The sequence below is a fragment of the Tricharina praecox genome, assembly GCF_024521635.1.
Source record: "Tricharina praecox strain CBS 144465 chromosome Unknown BZA05scaffold_13, whole genome shotgun sequence".
Lineage (NCBI taxonomy): Eukaryota > Fungi > Ascomycota > Pezizomycetes > Pezizales > Pyronemataceae > Tricharina > Tricharina praecox.
In genome coordinates, this window is record NW_026250415.1 from 410299 (window position 1) to 424896 (window position 14598).

Consider the following 14598-nt stretch of genomic DNA (forward strand, 5'->3'; position numbering starts at 1 on the left):
GAAAGTGGTGCACCACTACGAAATTCTAAGCGCCTTAAACAAATATATGGCGTTAGACCACATAGAGCAGAACGGGTGATCGACTGTGATGTGGTATCCCTCTTCCTCAAACCTTCGCATGCAAACGAAATGAAAACAAGCAAAACATTATCAACGAAAAGAGAAATGAAAGAAATCCCAACAACCAGAGACCCCAGAAACCTCCAGCCGCGATAAAAGAAAAGATGCGAAAGAAATGATCGTCTCAAAAATGCGGCCAGTAGTTGCTCCATGGAACAACGTCGAAGGAGCCCTTCGGAAGGCTGCGAAGACTAATGAACGACTCGACTACCACGAAAAACCTAGCAGCGAGGATGAAGAGGGCATGGAGAGCTAAGAAACTAAAGAGTAAGAATAACAACAACCGCCTCATGTAATTCAGCACCTGGTATTTCCAACCTCGACTCTTCGTACCCCTTCTCTCCATACCTCGACTCTCCGTACCTTGATTCTCCATACCTCTCTCCATACCTTGACTCTCCGTACCTCGATTCTCCATAACTTTCAGGCTCGTTTTGCGTAAAATTTCGTTGAGCTCATCCATGCCTCGATAAATACAGATTCCCAGTGGTATCCCGGTCGCGAGCCCAACTGAGGAGATCCTCCGGAATAGGAGCTCAACTTCACTTGGCATGTGTGTATTCCATGCCCCGGCATGAGCACCGCCATAAGTCACAGAGAAAGCCACAAGCACAAGCCACGATTTCCTCCGGACCATTTTGGGCCGCGCAGAGCCACACTGCAGCACCATACGTGACCGAGCACATAAATTCGACCGAGCCGAACTGTCAAACCTAATTTCCCGAGGCCAGAGGCTAAATGCTGTGTCGCATCGATTTCGGAGGGCGGGCCCTCTCGCAGAATCATCACCATCGGATGGGGGCCACAAAAGAAAGGAGTTAAACCAGCGGGTATAGTAGAACAAATGGTGGAAATTTTGTTTCCGAATACGACGGCTGCGTGTACGAAAGCGGTTGCCTTCCAAGCGCTCAGGGTATTTTGTGTCCATATGGGCTGGTTGGCTCTCTATCCCGGCGTCTGCAGGCACGCCAGGCACGTGAAGCACATCCTCAACCGTTTCCTCCACATAAGAAGTACGATTCTTTGCTCCAAGGACCGTCGGAACATCCTTCGCATCGTTCCTGTGAGGGATATGGTCCTGTATGACGGGGTCTGCAGGCCCATCTCGAACCATACCCTTCACGCGAGAAGTAGAATTCGGTATTCCAGAGTCCACCTGCACATGCGGTACTGTATCTTTCTTGTAAGTGTCATGAGTCTGTTTTCTGAAAATTGGTGGTCGACGGTCGTGGCTTCCATCGAACGAACAGTATATCTTCTCCGCCAGGTCTGGTTCGAGACGCAGCACGACGGGGTATTGGATATCCATTGGCTTATGCCACCAGAACCCGTATATTGCAACAGCACAAAGCACGTGCATGATGGTGTGGAGCTCGATCAGCGTAAGAGGGAGTCGACTTGCCAGGCGTCCGGCTCCCTGGACGACGAGCCACTGAAAAACATATTAGCAGTCCTCTCGTTACCATTAAAAAAGGGGGAAAAAAGAAAAAGGAAGTATTTATGGATTTCTTACAAAAGCCTGGATACAAACAATGACCTTGGCTAGCCCATCAACTTTCGATTTATCCTTGACCACCCGGGCTCAAGGTCTTCGGCCTCTATTCCACCTTGTGCGTATAATAGAGCAAAGCCCTGGGGTGTCAACGTCACAGGATGTCCATAAGCCTTCTCGGGCCCAGGATGCACAGCATATCCCCCCATCAGAACGAAAAATGCAGACGTTAGGCTGAAGTGCGGTTCCTGTATATCCAGTCGGGTTCTCTGTATCTCTAGGATTTTCTTTCGGATTGCACGGGTCTCGAGGAATTGATTGTATGCGATCCAGAGGACAAATTCCGGAGCAAACATTCCCAGAAAAATCCACCAAAGCCTGAACAGGAGTAATCGTACACGGGTCGGTTGAGGGTTGATATTCATGTGTACCGCCGTCCACACGCAGAGACCGAGCGTAATGAGGCACGGCAGCAAGATACCCATGGTCCCCCACCGTGTAGGTTCCTCGCCCCACGACGGCTACGTTTCGGCGACTGGAAGAGCGAGCGTGCGGCGGACATGGCTCGCCGCGAGTAACCCGATGATGGTTTTCATCATTCTGGCAGCGCTTAGTTGCAGAAATCATGTCTTTGATGGAGGACCAACCTGCTCGCTTCCTTCATCCGAATATCGATTCCCTCATTTTGTCTCTTCTAAAATCCGGCGATGATAATTGTATGTAGGCCACGCAGAATTCCTCACACCGGCACTCCTGGCGGTAAGTCTTGGGAACTGCGTGGAAGAGGAGGACTTGGTGTATACTGCAATCCGTCGTTCCGCCGTCGCTTTCGTTCGTGTCGCCCGGAGAGCCGAGTATAGTACCGGTAGCTCTTGGCTGTTGAGTTGACAGAAAGCCCCAAGATAATATCCCGCAGTAGAGGCAACCCGTCTTCTTACGAACTTTGCGTTTCCCCCGCTTTCCTTAATTTCTTCTTGTGATGCACACGTGTTCGACACTGCCACCTCTTGCTGGCCAACCTCACGAATGTACGTCGAGCTGATGGCCGTCACATTCGCCCTACCATTGGTTTGACGTAGCGAAGGGTCTCAGATACCACCTCAACAGCCCGTCCACCTAGAAATTTGCTTTTTTTTAAGGTAACACGCCGCCAGTTGGGGTTGACTGGATTTATTGACTCGACCATCAACTACATTAACCATCATTCGCTTGGCTTGGTGAGTCATAACATCCCCATCCAATCTGAGTTGAATTTCGTCCGTGTACATACCTATGTGTTTCCGCTATCAATCCACTGGTTTGCTTCGGTATTCTCTAGCCCACTGCTTCCTACGAAGTCTTCCCTGCCAAATCAACCATAGCTTCCATTAAAATACTTGAATATAGCAAGTGTGTTTCCGTAGGGTAGGTATTGTCGATCAATCGAACACACATTCAGTCGTGAATCGACGGTGATATCTCACAAGATCACTCGGTTGTCTTGTTGAGCTAGACGGACCGGATATCTCTTGTATTTCTGTTCGATAGCTCTGCCATGGTCTACTAAGGTCGGATGCAATGATGATTAAACAAAAAAAAATAGTCTGTTCGATAGCTGTTTCTCGGGGTCGGGTCGTGGTTGGTTATTGATTCGTCGTCCTTTTTTATAGCTCGCGATTTTCTTCTGCGCGCCGCTCTTGAACATCCCGACGTCTTTCGGTATCCCACGCATTGATCCACCTCACGCATACTTCTCGATCAAACTCTTCCCAGGGTCGGTGCTTTCTCCTACGGGCATCGCGTTGCTGTCGTGTGGTGGGTGTCGAACGCGTAGCATCGCAACTTACTATTGAGTGCGCGCGCCAAGACACTCGCCCATTACCTCGTCTACTGACAACCACTCCCACCTCTCTAATCAAGCGGGTGGCCTTCACCCCACGGTCCCGCCCCTCCACCTCCCATTCTTCCTCCTCCATATCCTCGAGTCGCCAGCAATGAAGGGTCTACGCATGGACGAACTCTCGGCGGAGGTAGAAGTCCTAGAATCGTATGTGCATGCATGGGCCCCGCCGCGTCCCGTCCACACACCCCTCTAATCAAGCTCAGGAAGCTCGCCAAAACCGCCGAATTGACCAGCAAAATCTCGCTTTCGCTAAAAAAGCTATCCGCCAGCGCGCAGCAGGTTGAGACTGCCGTCAAGCCAATATACTCCAAGACGCAATCGCTTACTGTGCTCTCGTCGAGTGCGTGCCAATCTATATTGAGTTGGTCTACGGGAAGGTGCTGATCATGTGAGTGGCATAGATATCGACGAGACTATCAATGCGATTGACCGAGTGCGCCAGCCATCGGATGCTGTGTCGAAGGAGGAGGGGACCATACGACGGGGGTGCGTACATGATTCTTCCGGCGGGGATTTTGCGGGAAGGTGCTGATGCTGGGTGTGTACAGGCCACAGAAAGTCGGGCTTACCGCGTACCTGGCATCGCTGAAGCGGGTTAATGAGGGCTTGTCCGTGCTGAAGCAGTCGAATCTACGGAGCTCCCAGAAGGTTGTGCAGCAGATGACGGGGCTGCTGAAGGCCGGGAGCATGCAGCTAGAAGAGCTATTCCGACAGTCGTTGGCCGAGGACTCGCAGTCTGTAGAACCGCTACATTATATCACCAAAGGTTCTACTCTATTGTTCGTATTGAGGAGAATAGGAGCTGACAGACCGGCTTCTTCCTCGTGATAGATCTTCCGTTCCCGACCTTCAGCTCGCAGAAAACGAATACCCTTGCTGTTTTGAACGATTTCCTTTCCTCAACGCTTGCTACAGCATCAGGGCTACAGTCCAATGCTACCACGATCTATGCCGAAGTGCGTGGGCCGTACATTACCTCCTCGTTATCCACACTCGCTCTCGCGGCAATCAACACGACTCGTCGCAATACCACGGCGGCGTATGAGAGGGGCTCGAACGGTATCGGAATGTATACAAGCTCACTAGAAGGCATATTCGACGCCGAGTACGAAAACATCTGCCACCTCTTCGCGTCAAACACCTGGTCGACGGTGTACCACGGCACCACTGAGCCCGCCATGGCCGTGTTCAAGCGTACGATACAGGATCTCAACACCTTCATCACGCGAAACATGTCCACCGATTTGTATCTCGCCTACGAGATCATTGAATGCGTGCAGCCGACCAGTGCCCGGCTGAAATCCAAGACTGGAGAGCAGAGGGAGTTCACGGATGCTCTGAAACCGATACGACAGACGGCGCAAAGCAGCTTCAACTTTATGCTCGAAGACTTGAAGCGTGCTGGGCAAATAATGGTGGTGCTGCCGGTAGACTTCACCGTCGCCGAAATCACCAAGGACACCATGGCACGCCTGCAAAAGTTATCGGAATACCAATCGTCAATCTCGAGTCTCCTCGTCGCCCTCGGCGACGGAAACTGGAAGCGTCCCTATGACTCTCTGAATCCGAATCTCACCTCCTTTGACGTGGGCGCGGACGGTGCTCTCCTGCTATCCCACTTCCTCCTCGAGATGGTGGACCAGCTCATCACCGAGCTCGAAGGCAAATCACATGGTCTCCTCAAGAAGAAATCGAATATTGCAGTGTTCATGACCAACAACGTATCCTTTATCGAGGCCACTATCCGCCGCAGTGACTTGAGCAAGATCATGACGGGCACTGCACTCAGCAAAATCGAGAAGTGGAGGAAGGATGCTATCAAGCTGTATATGGAGTCCTGGAAGGAGTGTGCAGCTTTCCTGATGGATGTTACGTACACCAAGCAGCAGCAGGGTGGTAAGGGCCTTACGGGCAAGGAGAAGGAGGGGGTTAAAGATAAATTCAAGGTACTTACTCTCCGCATCTAACTACCCCCCTCCGCCCCTCACTAACCTGAGATAGAACTTCAATATTGCCTTTGAAGATTTGGTCACCAAGCACAAGGCCTATAACTTCGATAAAGACGTGCGGACCATGCTCTCCAAGGAGATTGGATTCGTGGGCCCACTTTATGGAAGGTTCTATGATAAGTATAAGGACGTCATCAGCTCGAAGTATGTCAAATACGATCGGCCGAGTTTGGATGCGATACTGGGTGGATTGTAGTTAATCGGATGGGCTACGAAGGGGATGGAGTTTTATATCATGGCGCTTTGTGTTTTTCCTGTACGTTTTAATGATGGTGGCGATACCCAGTTAATTTAATCAGCGGGTACTTCTTATACACAGTGACAGTTGTCTGATGGTTTAGAGGGGGCCCTGCATCGTAGGTCTCCCACGGTATCACTCGTGGATAGCCAAGTCCCCGGACCTATCTCGGCCCAGTGCAGCAGTATGATAATTGCTGCCGAGGCACCTGTCATGCACGCACCCCAGAAAAAGACGAGTGAGATATCAAACTTTTTTAATTCACATCTCCAAGGTATCAAATAATTCCCCAAGCGCACGTCATAACCCGTAGCGACTTCATGTACATGTACACCCAACGAAAGAGAAACAGAAACAATAATCAATCGCCAGCCAGAACCGGAAACCCCCCTTACAAAACCTCATTAACCCACAGTCCCGCCATTCCCATGCCGGTGCCGATACACATGGTATTGACAAACAGCTTCTTCTTCTGTCTCCGCATCTCTGCGAGGCCAGTGACGACCTGTCTGCAACCCGTGGCGCCGAGAGGGTGGCCGAGGGCGATGGCGCCACCCCGGGGGTTCACCTTCTCGACGTCCAGCTTCAGCTTGTCGACACAGTACACGGCCATCGAAGCGAATGCCTCGTTCAGCTCAAAGATGTCGATGTCGTCTACCGTGAGCCCGAACTTATTCAACAGCTTGGGAACGACGATGGATGGACCAATACCCATGATCCTGTGGGCGGTGGGTTAGCAAGAAACGGATAGACCAGTGAGGGGAGGGAGATGACAAACCTGGGAGGAAGACCAGCGACTGTGGCGCCGCAGAACTTTGCGAGAATAGGCTGTCCCAGCTTCTCCGCTACACTTCTCTTCATCAGCAGCACGGCGGCGGCACCATCCGTGACCTGGCTCGAGTTTCCACCCGTGCTCCGATCACCCCACTGCGTGAACGCCGGGCGGATCTTGCTGAGCCCCTCGTAGGTAGTTCCGTAGCGAATGCCGTCGTCCGCAGAAACAGTAACCTGCTTCTCCTCGCCCGTCTTCGGATCCTTCCACGTCGTGGTGATGGGAACGATCTCCTCGGCGAAGAGCCCGGACTTCTGCGCGGCCTCGGCGCGCTGGAACGAGGCCGCCGCGTAGCGATCCTGCCGCTCGCGCGGGATGTCAAAGTCGCTGCCGACATTCTCGCTCGTCTGGCCCATGGTCATGGAGCAGTCCGCGGCGTCCTGGTTCGCGCCTGTAATGGCGGCGGAGAATCCTGGGCCCTGCTTGTCCACGTTGAGGGACATCTGCTCGATTCCGATCGCCACGCCGACATCGATGGACCCGCAGCTGATCTGGTTCGCGATGTTCTGGATGGCCACTAGGCCGGAGGAGCAGAAGCGGTTGGTCGAGGAGACGGAGGTGGTGTTCGGGAAGCCGGCGGCGAGCGCCGCGGCGCGCGCTTTGTAGGGGACGCCGACTTCGTTCACGTTGCCGACGCAGATATCTTCCACTGCTGATGGGTCGATCTTGGAGCGGGAGAGGAGGTGCTGCATCAGCTGCATCAACAAGATGTCGACGGGTGTGTCTTTGAGACCGCCCTGGTGGGTGTTAGCAATGCGTGTGTGGGAGGGAGAGGGGGGGGAATTACCTTGAAGGCTTTGGTCAATGGCGTGCGCATAGCACAGGTCAGGACTACATCGTCGGCATTCTTTGATGTCCTGTATCGAAACGAATCATGAGCTCAACCCCCCATGCAGCGCATCCCAGAGAACCTACACAGCTGAAACACCAGAGGTGTTGCCCTTCAAGTGACCGAGGATGTTGGAGAGACGTTGAGAAGACATGGTGTAGTATGTGGAGTATGCTGCTACAATGTGGAGGAAGGAAGAAGTATGGAAGAAGGATGAGAAGTTCTTAAGGTAAATCCGGTTGTTGCGGAGACCGCGTGCGCGTGAGCTCGGCTCTTCCGTCACAAGTAATGGGCCGAGGTCGAGGTGACGGAGCTAAATAATTGTGGCAACAGGTGCTACACAGCTTGTGATACGTGAACCGGGGTTGACGCACCACCCCCGCACAACCCGTGGATACCAGTGCCGGTACAGAAGGAAGGCCAATAGACAACTCGGTCGAAAGCGGTACTTTCTACCATTTTGGCCGATGGAAGGCCGACGAAATGCCGACTGCCTATACGCTGACCAAATGGCCACACGCGTGGCGGAGTAATTCACGCCTTATTCGCACGGGAAGCCGGCATCACTCGGGCGTTCAAAGGGTCTGGTCTAATTCATTACTCCGAGACTCATACACCAACACTACTCTCTAATACTCACTGTGCGCTCGCTCGCTCCCTGACTTGCCCTTTCACCCAGATAAGATACAACCCATTCACCGTGTGTTGATCCCACCCCACCTTGAGCACTTCAAAGACATCCAAGGAATTCAATGGTAAACACGATGGGCTCCGTCGTTTCGATCTTGACGACGTCGTCGATGGTGTGATTACTAGTGCTCACCATTCCGCCAAACTTCGTTTCGGTATTGGTCAAATTCCACTCGAACCCCTCGGTAGAGATGGTCGAAGGGCCGCCGACGGGAATGATACCGCAACACGGTCCCAACAGCGACCGTGGAGTCTTCACAGTATTCCTCCCCGGTGCGAGCAGGAACGTCACGTTCTGATCGCTGAAGAGGTATATCTGTCGCCCCAGACCCGGCCCTTGCTGTGCAGTGAACAGCATGTGAATCTGGCGTGGGTAAGCGTCAGCACCTCGCTCCCGTCTCAAGATCGCAAATAACAAAAACCCCTTACAGAATGAAAACTCTGATCAACTCTCCCGCCGACTGCCCCGAGCGCGACAACAGTCAACTTGGGATGCTCGACTCTCACGCCCTCGGCGGTAAGTGATGCTTCGACCGTGTTGGGTGTCACGAAGGAATCTGGCGGGTCATGGGTCGCGATGTAGCGCATGCATTTGCCGAAGTCTGTCGAGTTCTGGTCTGCATCTTGAGATACTTCGACGCCTCGGGACTCGTAGTAGGCTCGCACATCGGGACGGAGCGAATCGAGGTCTCCGATTATCGTATTGGGAAGCTGGGAATCCGTTAGTGAGATACTTCTTCACGCGCGGAGTTGAGCGGGGTGAATCACAAATTTTGGTCTCTCTTTCGAGCTCAAGAAATCGAACAACCTATTTGCACCTCCATCTGCGCAAACACGCACCGTCGCTATTTACACATCATCAGCTCGAGCTCCGTGTGCCGTATGCGGCGAGGCGACTAACTGTTTTTCCACAACGCAGTAAAAAACTTGTTGGTGATTTTTTGGTTCAGTATCAGCAGTGCGAAAGGCGGTCTCTCCCGGGCGACCTCTCCGGCGTCGTAGTAGCTCGAAGGGTCCCAGTAAGTGACCGCGGGTAAGGGTTCGACGCAGGAACTGCCGACCTTCGACTCTTCGCATCCCATGGTGATTGTGTAAGTGCTGTTCTGGATGGTACTCTGGGACCTGGGTCGGTAGCGGAGGATGAGAGACAAATGGTGGAACGGGTAGGCATGCTATGGAAACGAGACTGCGAGGTATGTACCTAAGCAAGTAGGTTCGTAGGTGTTTACGGCAGAAACAGAGTTACAGCTACATCCGGTTGGCTTCTAGAAGGAACTAAGTGCTCTGCCACCATGGAAGAAGCATCGCATCGCTTTCAATGTTTCCATTTTTGATCCAGATTCCCGTATATCGATATTTCGATTTCATCTAACAAGTAGTAGTTGACCGAACAATTTCACAGCCGAGTCCACTGCCTGCGCGGCAGCGGCAGTCGCGGAGAGCCGCTAGTTAGAAACCAAGCTACCGAGCAAGCAACGCTTAGAAATCCGCAATTCCGCATCCGAAAAAATGCCCAAAACACTCGCAAGCAAGTTCCACTGACGTACCCACCTCTCCGACGACGAAACCGATCCCCACCCCCGACACTCACTCAACCACCGCATCACGATGTTCGGTACTACAGCTCGCTCGGTACTGCGACGAAGCGTCGTCTCTACCCCTCTCACCCGCCAATCCCGAACCCTCTTCATCTCCGCAGCAAAGCCGCGATGGAGCCTCAAATCGACCGCCCTGCGATGGGTCGCCCTCGGTGGAGTAATCTACTACTACGGCACGTCTAGCGCTTTCGCCGAAGAGCCGAAATGTACGCCGACCTACCTACCCCGGGGTTCAAACTAGCTCTGACGTGGTGCAGTCATCGAAGAACGGCCGCCACAATCTACAATCGACGAGGAGCGTCCCCCATCGCTGATCGACGATGTCAGAAAGGCGGCGAAGGAGAGGCAGGGGCAGGCAACTGAGGGCGATGAGGACTCGGAACACGTGTCACCCACCGTCAAAAGCGAGGCGAACGGCGCACCCGTGGCGCAGCCCGGTAGCAAGGAGGTGGGATCGATTGAAGCCGGAGCTGGAGAACTGGCGGAAGAGGCTGGACAGGAGGGCGCCTTTAACCCTGAGACTGGGGAGATCAATTGGGACTGCCCTTGCTTGGGCGGAATGGCACATGGACCTTGGTATGTTGCGGCTGGGATGGGGACAATAGCGCGGAGGTGCTGATGAGATGCAGTGGAGAGGATTTCAAGGCGGCTTTCAGCTGCTTCGTTTACTCGACAGCTGATCCTAAGGGTGTTGACTGCGTCGACAAGTTCAAGGCTATGCAGACTTGCTTCCAGGCGGTATGTGCTCCATTGCCAAGTTCACGGGAAAACTATGCTGACCAACCGATTCCAGCACCCCGAAATCTACGGTGCCGAGCTCGATGACGATGAGGACGAGTTAGACATTGAGAAGCCGGTAGACGCACAGGTTGAGGAGCCGCAAGAGTCGCGTGTTGAGAGGCCAGAGATCACAGAGGTCGATCCGACGCCGAGTGACGCGCCACTTAAGGACAAGAAACCGGAGGACAAGCCGGAGGACAAGAAGCCGGAGGACACACAGTAGAAGATGTACGGATGTGAAGAAAAAAAAACGCCGTTTGTGATGTACAATAGACAAATCACCAAATGCATTATCTAAGGATCGGACGTAGTATCGCAGGTTGCGTGTGGATTTACATGACCATAAAAGAAAGAAAGCACAGTCTGTCACCCGAAAAAAAGAATTGATCCCGCTCTGCGGCTTAATTTTAGTCTGTTCCGTTTCCGAGGCTCTCGTGCTCTCGTGACGGGTTGTCACGAGGGGTAAGTACTTGGACAGATCCCTAGTTGGGCCAGAAGGCTTGGTGAAACCAATCGCAACTGGGCCAATCGACATACGTCATAGGTTTGATTGGAGAGAAACTTTCAAGTACAAAGCCGCCCGCGTCCGATTCCCCGTCTTTCGGACACCACATCGCACACCAAACACAAACCACACCACCACCCACCACAAACACCACAACCACCACCACTCATCCACCCATCCAAACTTCATCATGTCCGAGTCAGGTTCTGAGATGTCCTACGCCGATGTTGTAGCCAGCGGCCCCCAGCAGTCGGCGGAAGAAGTGAGTTCCCTCGTACCCCCACGATCGTCGGATCACATGCCTTGGTATCTGTTTGTATGTTACTCGGAATCACTAACACGAAATGTTTCGATTCTAGGCGTACGTCCAACCTCTCATGACGATGGCAGTCGCGATGGAAACAATCCAACTGACGATGAAACATACAGCCGTGCCAACCCTGTTGACGAGGTCATACCCACCGACCAATCCGTTGAGTCCCTCATCGACGTGAACACCGGAGTCGCCGTGGTGCCCAACGACTTCTTGGAGCAGGAGGTTTGTGTTTCCCCGGCCCACCCACTACTATCCCACCCCCGCCGGTGACCCCGCTAACCCACTCCACCTCCAGGTCCAGACCGAGACACAAGCGAAGCGCATAGAGCTCGAGGAAGCTGCCGCTGCCGAGGCTGCCGAAGCCGCCGAAGCCGAGAAGAAGGCCGAGAAGAGGGAAGCGAGAAAAGAAAAGGCCTCCGACAAGGCATCCGACAAGGCGGCAAAGAAGGAGAAGGCGAAGACTCTGGCGCAGAACCCGATCATTCAGGCGAACGGAGTTCTCTTCGCTATTGCGGCTATCGCTCTCGGCTTTGGCGCCTACCGGAAGCACCAGGCGGGACAGCTCACCTGGAAACTCGCCGGGCTCTGGAGTGTGGGAGTCGCCACGCTTGTGGGAGGCGACTATTGCCTCAGCAACTTCCTGTGGAAGAAGTACCCTTTCTCGAAGAAATAAGCTTGCGCTGCGGGTGATGGTGTAGCAACTGTTTCTTCTATTTCTTCCCTTCTCCATCCACTCTTCTCTCTATGTGCAAACCTCTACTCCTCATCTCATCTACATTTCTTTCAGTCTATTTTTGCGGGCGGGCGGGATGGCTCTTCCATGGTTTTCTTTTCGGCGAGCGGGGTTCTCGGGAAGGGGAGGATAATTGTAAATGGGCGATTCTTGATTCAATCTCCATTCGTTCCCACTCTACTTGCGGTAGGGTGAGGTGTTCACTTGATTTCCATCGAGATCCACTCGGCGGGCGGGTGGGCGATGATCGATCTACATACGTGGTGTGCGGTGGGTGTGCAGAATTGGCCAATGAGAGAGGGCGGAATTGCCGAGCCACCGGATCACCGGGACGTTCCGGTTATGTGACATGCAGGCAGTTGCGCGTTGTACCAGTAATATCATGTGCTTAGCTCAGTCATGTTAGCTTAGTCATGTTGGGCGCGCAAGCCGTATTGAATGCCCTGACTTTTACATACTATGCAAAGGTCCATAATTGTATGACTAGACTTGCAGACTTCACCTTCCAAAGATCGATCCATATTCGACAACCCAGCGCGGACCAGCCTGACGAGTGATACTTTATGATGAGTTGGAAATTGGGATACTACTTCCTAACTATCCATCCACGCCTCTGTAGTACCGTAGCCTGTCGCTATTAGAGTTGCCTGTAAGTGCAAGTAGAATATGTACAGCCTTCTGAGATCTGCCTCCCAGCGACCCCGAGTGCCATCCGATGCCTGTCCACAACTTTCACACCCCGATGATGAACGTGCACCCGCACATGCAACTCACACACTTCCCCCACGGAACAAGACCAAAACATATATCAAAAACGACAAGCTTCGAACTTGCGCGGGCGAACCCATGAGATGCTAATCGACTTCATAAGTGGAAGTATTCGAGTCGTACTACTTAACAAGGTAGGTACCTATGTAGGAATACATGTATAGGCTTATCCTTTGGCGTGTAGATTAAAAGCTACATTATCTGTACCAAATGATAAACGGCCGTTCATTGTATCTCACTCTCTGACAAGCTACCAGCACAAAAAACTGCGTGCCCGTAGGTCTGAAAGCGTTTGTTAATCGGAGGTCGAAGGAGATCGAACCGTACTGAGTGGAACTTCATCGTGATGAGCACACGTGTGGCTGGCTCGAAATGTTTGTAGTTTTCGAAAGTGAAAGATCCGGGGCCGGAGAGCGCAATTGAAAATGGAAGGATGATACGGCTGGGAGATAATCGGATGTGGCAGACTGAATGTGCTTTACCGGAGCAATTGAGCTTAATGATTTAGAGTGGTTACGGCCGTCGCGTCTTTGTGTGGCTATTCTGGCTTGTTTTTTGAAGCCACCTATTCGTGTAGACGGCCGGGTGATAGCAAGTGATTTGTCTTGCACCAGCCGTACTGTGCCGTACTGTGCCTTAGCAATCCGCAACCTTAGTGCAGTGAGGGTCTGATAGTCACACGTGTGGCCGGTTCGGAATATTTGTAGTGTTAAACGGTGAAAGATCCGGGGCCGGAGAGCGCAATGGAAAAGGGAGGAGGAGACGATTGGGACATAATCGGATGTGGTAAACTGAATGTGCTTTACCGGAGCAATTGAGTTTAACGATTTGGAGTGGTTATGGCCGTCGCGTCTTCGAGTGGCTATTCTAGCTTGTTTCTGGAGGCTATCCATGTAGACGACCGATTTATAGCGAGTGATTTGTCTTGCATCGGCTGCACTGTGCCTTAGCGATTCGCAACGCTGGTGCAGTGAGAGTCTGGTACATACATACGAGACAAGCAGATGATGTGAAGTGATCTTCACATTTCACTCGGCAATCTCTGCCACTCTACACAGTAAGTGCAAGAACAAGTGCTTGGATCTCACAGGGTCACCTCCCAGGCCCAAGTGCATAGCTCCACCCAACCACCACCCCAGCAACTTTCCAAGAAATCTTCCGATATGCACACCATATGTATCGTTCTTGCTTCGACTTTTCTTCATATGTAGTGCCTCCTACCCCGCTAGGATATCCCGGATTTTCGGTACAATTGACCTTTCAAACGTGAATCGGTTGGTTATTGGGCCGACTCGATCATTCGGCCTGATCATCTGGCCGGCGTGGGCTCCCCACGGCCATTGCCATTCGAGTCCCGCTGTAACCCCAAAAGAAGGCCCCGTGGCGTGAGTCTGGTTGTGAGTCTACATAGCTTCTAGGCTTCGGTCGTGCGTACGCTGTTAGCCAACTGTCTCCAAGTTGACTTGAAATTCCTGCTTCGCTGCCGGGCCCTTTGTGCCATATCTCGTCTACTTCTGAAGAGCACTGTTGTGTATTCAGAATACTTTTTAGGTATTAGAATACCTGCTTAAATGGAGTAAACATAAGAAGAGGAAAGTTAAAAAATAAAAAGAATATATCGACAACGACAAGATTCGAACTTGCGCGGGCGAACCCATATGATGTCATCAACTGTTGAGCATTCGAGTCATACTCCTTAACCACTCGGACACGTTGCCATTAATGAAAATGTGTTATGCCCAGTAACCATACGGTAAACAAATCCACTGTTACTCTACCCATCTCCAAAATCGTACGATATCTTCA

At 52.4% G+C, this 14598-nt stretch overlaps 6 protein-coding genes and 1 non-coding gene across 7 annotated transcripts; 3 read left to right on the forward strand and 4 right to left on the reverse strand.

Moving 5' to 3' along the window:
* Nucleotides 1–3: 3 nt before the first annotated feature.
* On the reverse strand, nucleotides 4–1591 carry BZA05DRAFT_52793 (uncharacterized protein). The gene has a single exon (XM_051488398.1). The coding sequence runs from the start codon at nucleotides 1478–1480 to the stop codon at nucleotides 245–247; it is 1236 nt and encodes a 411-aa protein (XP_051339118.1). The 5' UTR covers nucleotides 1481–1591; the 3' UTR covers nucleotides 4–244.
* Nucleotides 1592–3463: 1872 nt separating this feature from the next.
* On the forward strand, nucleotides 3464–5820 carry BZA05DRAFT_52782 (Cullin repeat-like-containing domain protein). The gene is made up of 6 exons (XM_051488397.1): nucleotides 3464–3638; nucleotides 3698–3834; nucleotides 3896–3980; nucleotides 4043–4260; nucleotides 4326–5440; nucleotides 5496–5820. The coding sequence occupies exons 1-6, from the start codon at nucleotides 3586–3588 to the stop codon at nucleotides 5697–5699; spliced, it is 1812 nt and encodes a 603-aa protein (XP_051339119.1). The 5' UTR covers nucleotides 3464–3585; the 3' UTR covers nucleotides 5700–5820.
* Nucleotides 5821–6003: 183 nt separating this feature from the next.
* Nucleotides 6004–7693, reverse strand: BZA05DRAFT_399174 (Thiolase, N-terminal domain-containing protein). The gene is made up of 4 exons (XM_051483777.1): nucleotides 7489–7693; nucleotides 7361–7430; nucleotides 6520–7310; nucleotides 6004–6460 (listed from the first exon to the last, which is right to left on the reverse strand). The coding sequence occupies exons 1-4, from the start codon at nucleotides 7554–7556 to the stop codon at nucleotides 6133–6135; spliced, it is 1257 nt and encodes a 418-aa protein (XP_051339120.1). The 5' UTR covers nucleotides 7557–7693; the 3' UTR covers nucleotides 6004–6132.
* A 439-nt stretch (nucleotides 7694–8132) lies between these two features.
* On the reverse strand, nucleotides 8133–9174 carry BZA05DRAFT_445302 (thiamine pyrophosphokinase; the record flags this gene model as incomplete). The annotated part of the gene is made up of 4 exons (XM_051486988.1): nucleotides 8133–8456; nucleotides 8522–8803; nucleotides 8861–8937; nucleotides 8994–9174. 4 exons carry the CDS (start codon nucleotides 9172–9174, stop codon nucleotides 8133–8135), a joined length of 864 nt encoding a protein of 287 aa, XP_051339121.1.
* A 526-nt stretch (nucleotides 9175–9700) lies between these two features.
* BZA05DRAFT_418989 (mitochondrial intermembrane space protein Mia40) lies at nucleotides 9701–10693 on the forward strand (the record flags this gene model as incomplete). Its single annotated transcript, XM_051485552.1, has 4 exons — nucleotides 9701–9896; nucleotides 9948–10266; nucleotides 10320–10428; nucleotides 10484–10693. 4 exons carry the CDS (start codon nucleotides 9701–9703, stop codon nucleotides 10691–10693), a joined length of 834 nt encoding a protein of 277 aa, XP_051339122.1.
* A 472-nt stretch (nucleotides 10694–11165) lies between these two features.
* BZA05DRAFT_418990 (uncharacterized protein) lies at nucleotides 11166–11964 on the forward strand (the record flags this gene model as incomplete). The annotated part of the gene is made up of 4 exons (XM_051485553.1): nucleotides 11166–11237; nucleotides 11335–11336; nucleotides 11405–11513; nucleotides 11587–11964. The coding sequence occupies 4 exons, from the start codon at nucleotides 11166–11168 to the stop codon at nucleotides 11962–11964; spliced, it is 561 nt and encodes a 186-aa protein (XP_051339123.1).
* Nucleotides 11965–14411: 2447 nt separating this feature from the next.
* On the reverse strand, nucleotides 14412–14510 carry BZA05DRAFT_t193. Its single transcript has one exon. It is a non-coding gene; the product is annotated as a tRNA-Ser (tRNA).
* Nucleotides 14511–14598: the final 88 nt, after the last annotated feature.

Bases quoted from the DNA above. Each gene is read 5' to 3' on its own strand.
- BZA05DRAFT_52793 (XM_051488398.1), bottom strand. From the start codon at position 1,480: ATGCACGTGCTTTGTGCTGTTGCAATATACGGGTTCTGGTGGCATAAG.
- BZA05DRAFT_399174 (XM_051483777.1), bottom strand. From the start codon at position 7,556: ATGTCTTCTCAACGTCTCTCCAACATCCTCGGTCACTTGAAGGGCAAC. The intron at 7,311-7,360 runs GTAATTCCCCCC...AACACCCACCAG, and splicing joins CATTGACCAAAGCCTTCAAG to GGCGGTCTCAAAGACACACC. The intron at 6,461-6,519 runs GTTTGTCATCTC...CACCGCCCACAG, and splicing joins GTCGCTGGTCTTCCTCCCAG to GATCATGGGTATTGGTCCAT.
- BZA05DRAFT_52782 (XM_051488397.1), top strand. From the start codon at position 3,586: ATGAAGGGTCTACGCATGGACGAACTCTCGGCGGAGGTAGAAGTCCTA. The intron at 3,639-3,697 runs GTATGTGCATGC...AATCAAGCTCAG, and splicing joins GAGGTAGAAGTCCTAGAATC to GAAGCTCGCCAAAACCGCCG. The intron at 3,981-4,042 runs GTGCGTACATGA...GGGTGTGTACAG, and splicing joins GAGGGGACCATACGACGGGG to GCCACAGAAAGTCGGGCTTA.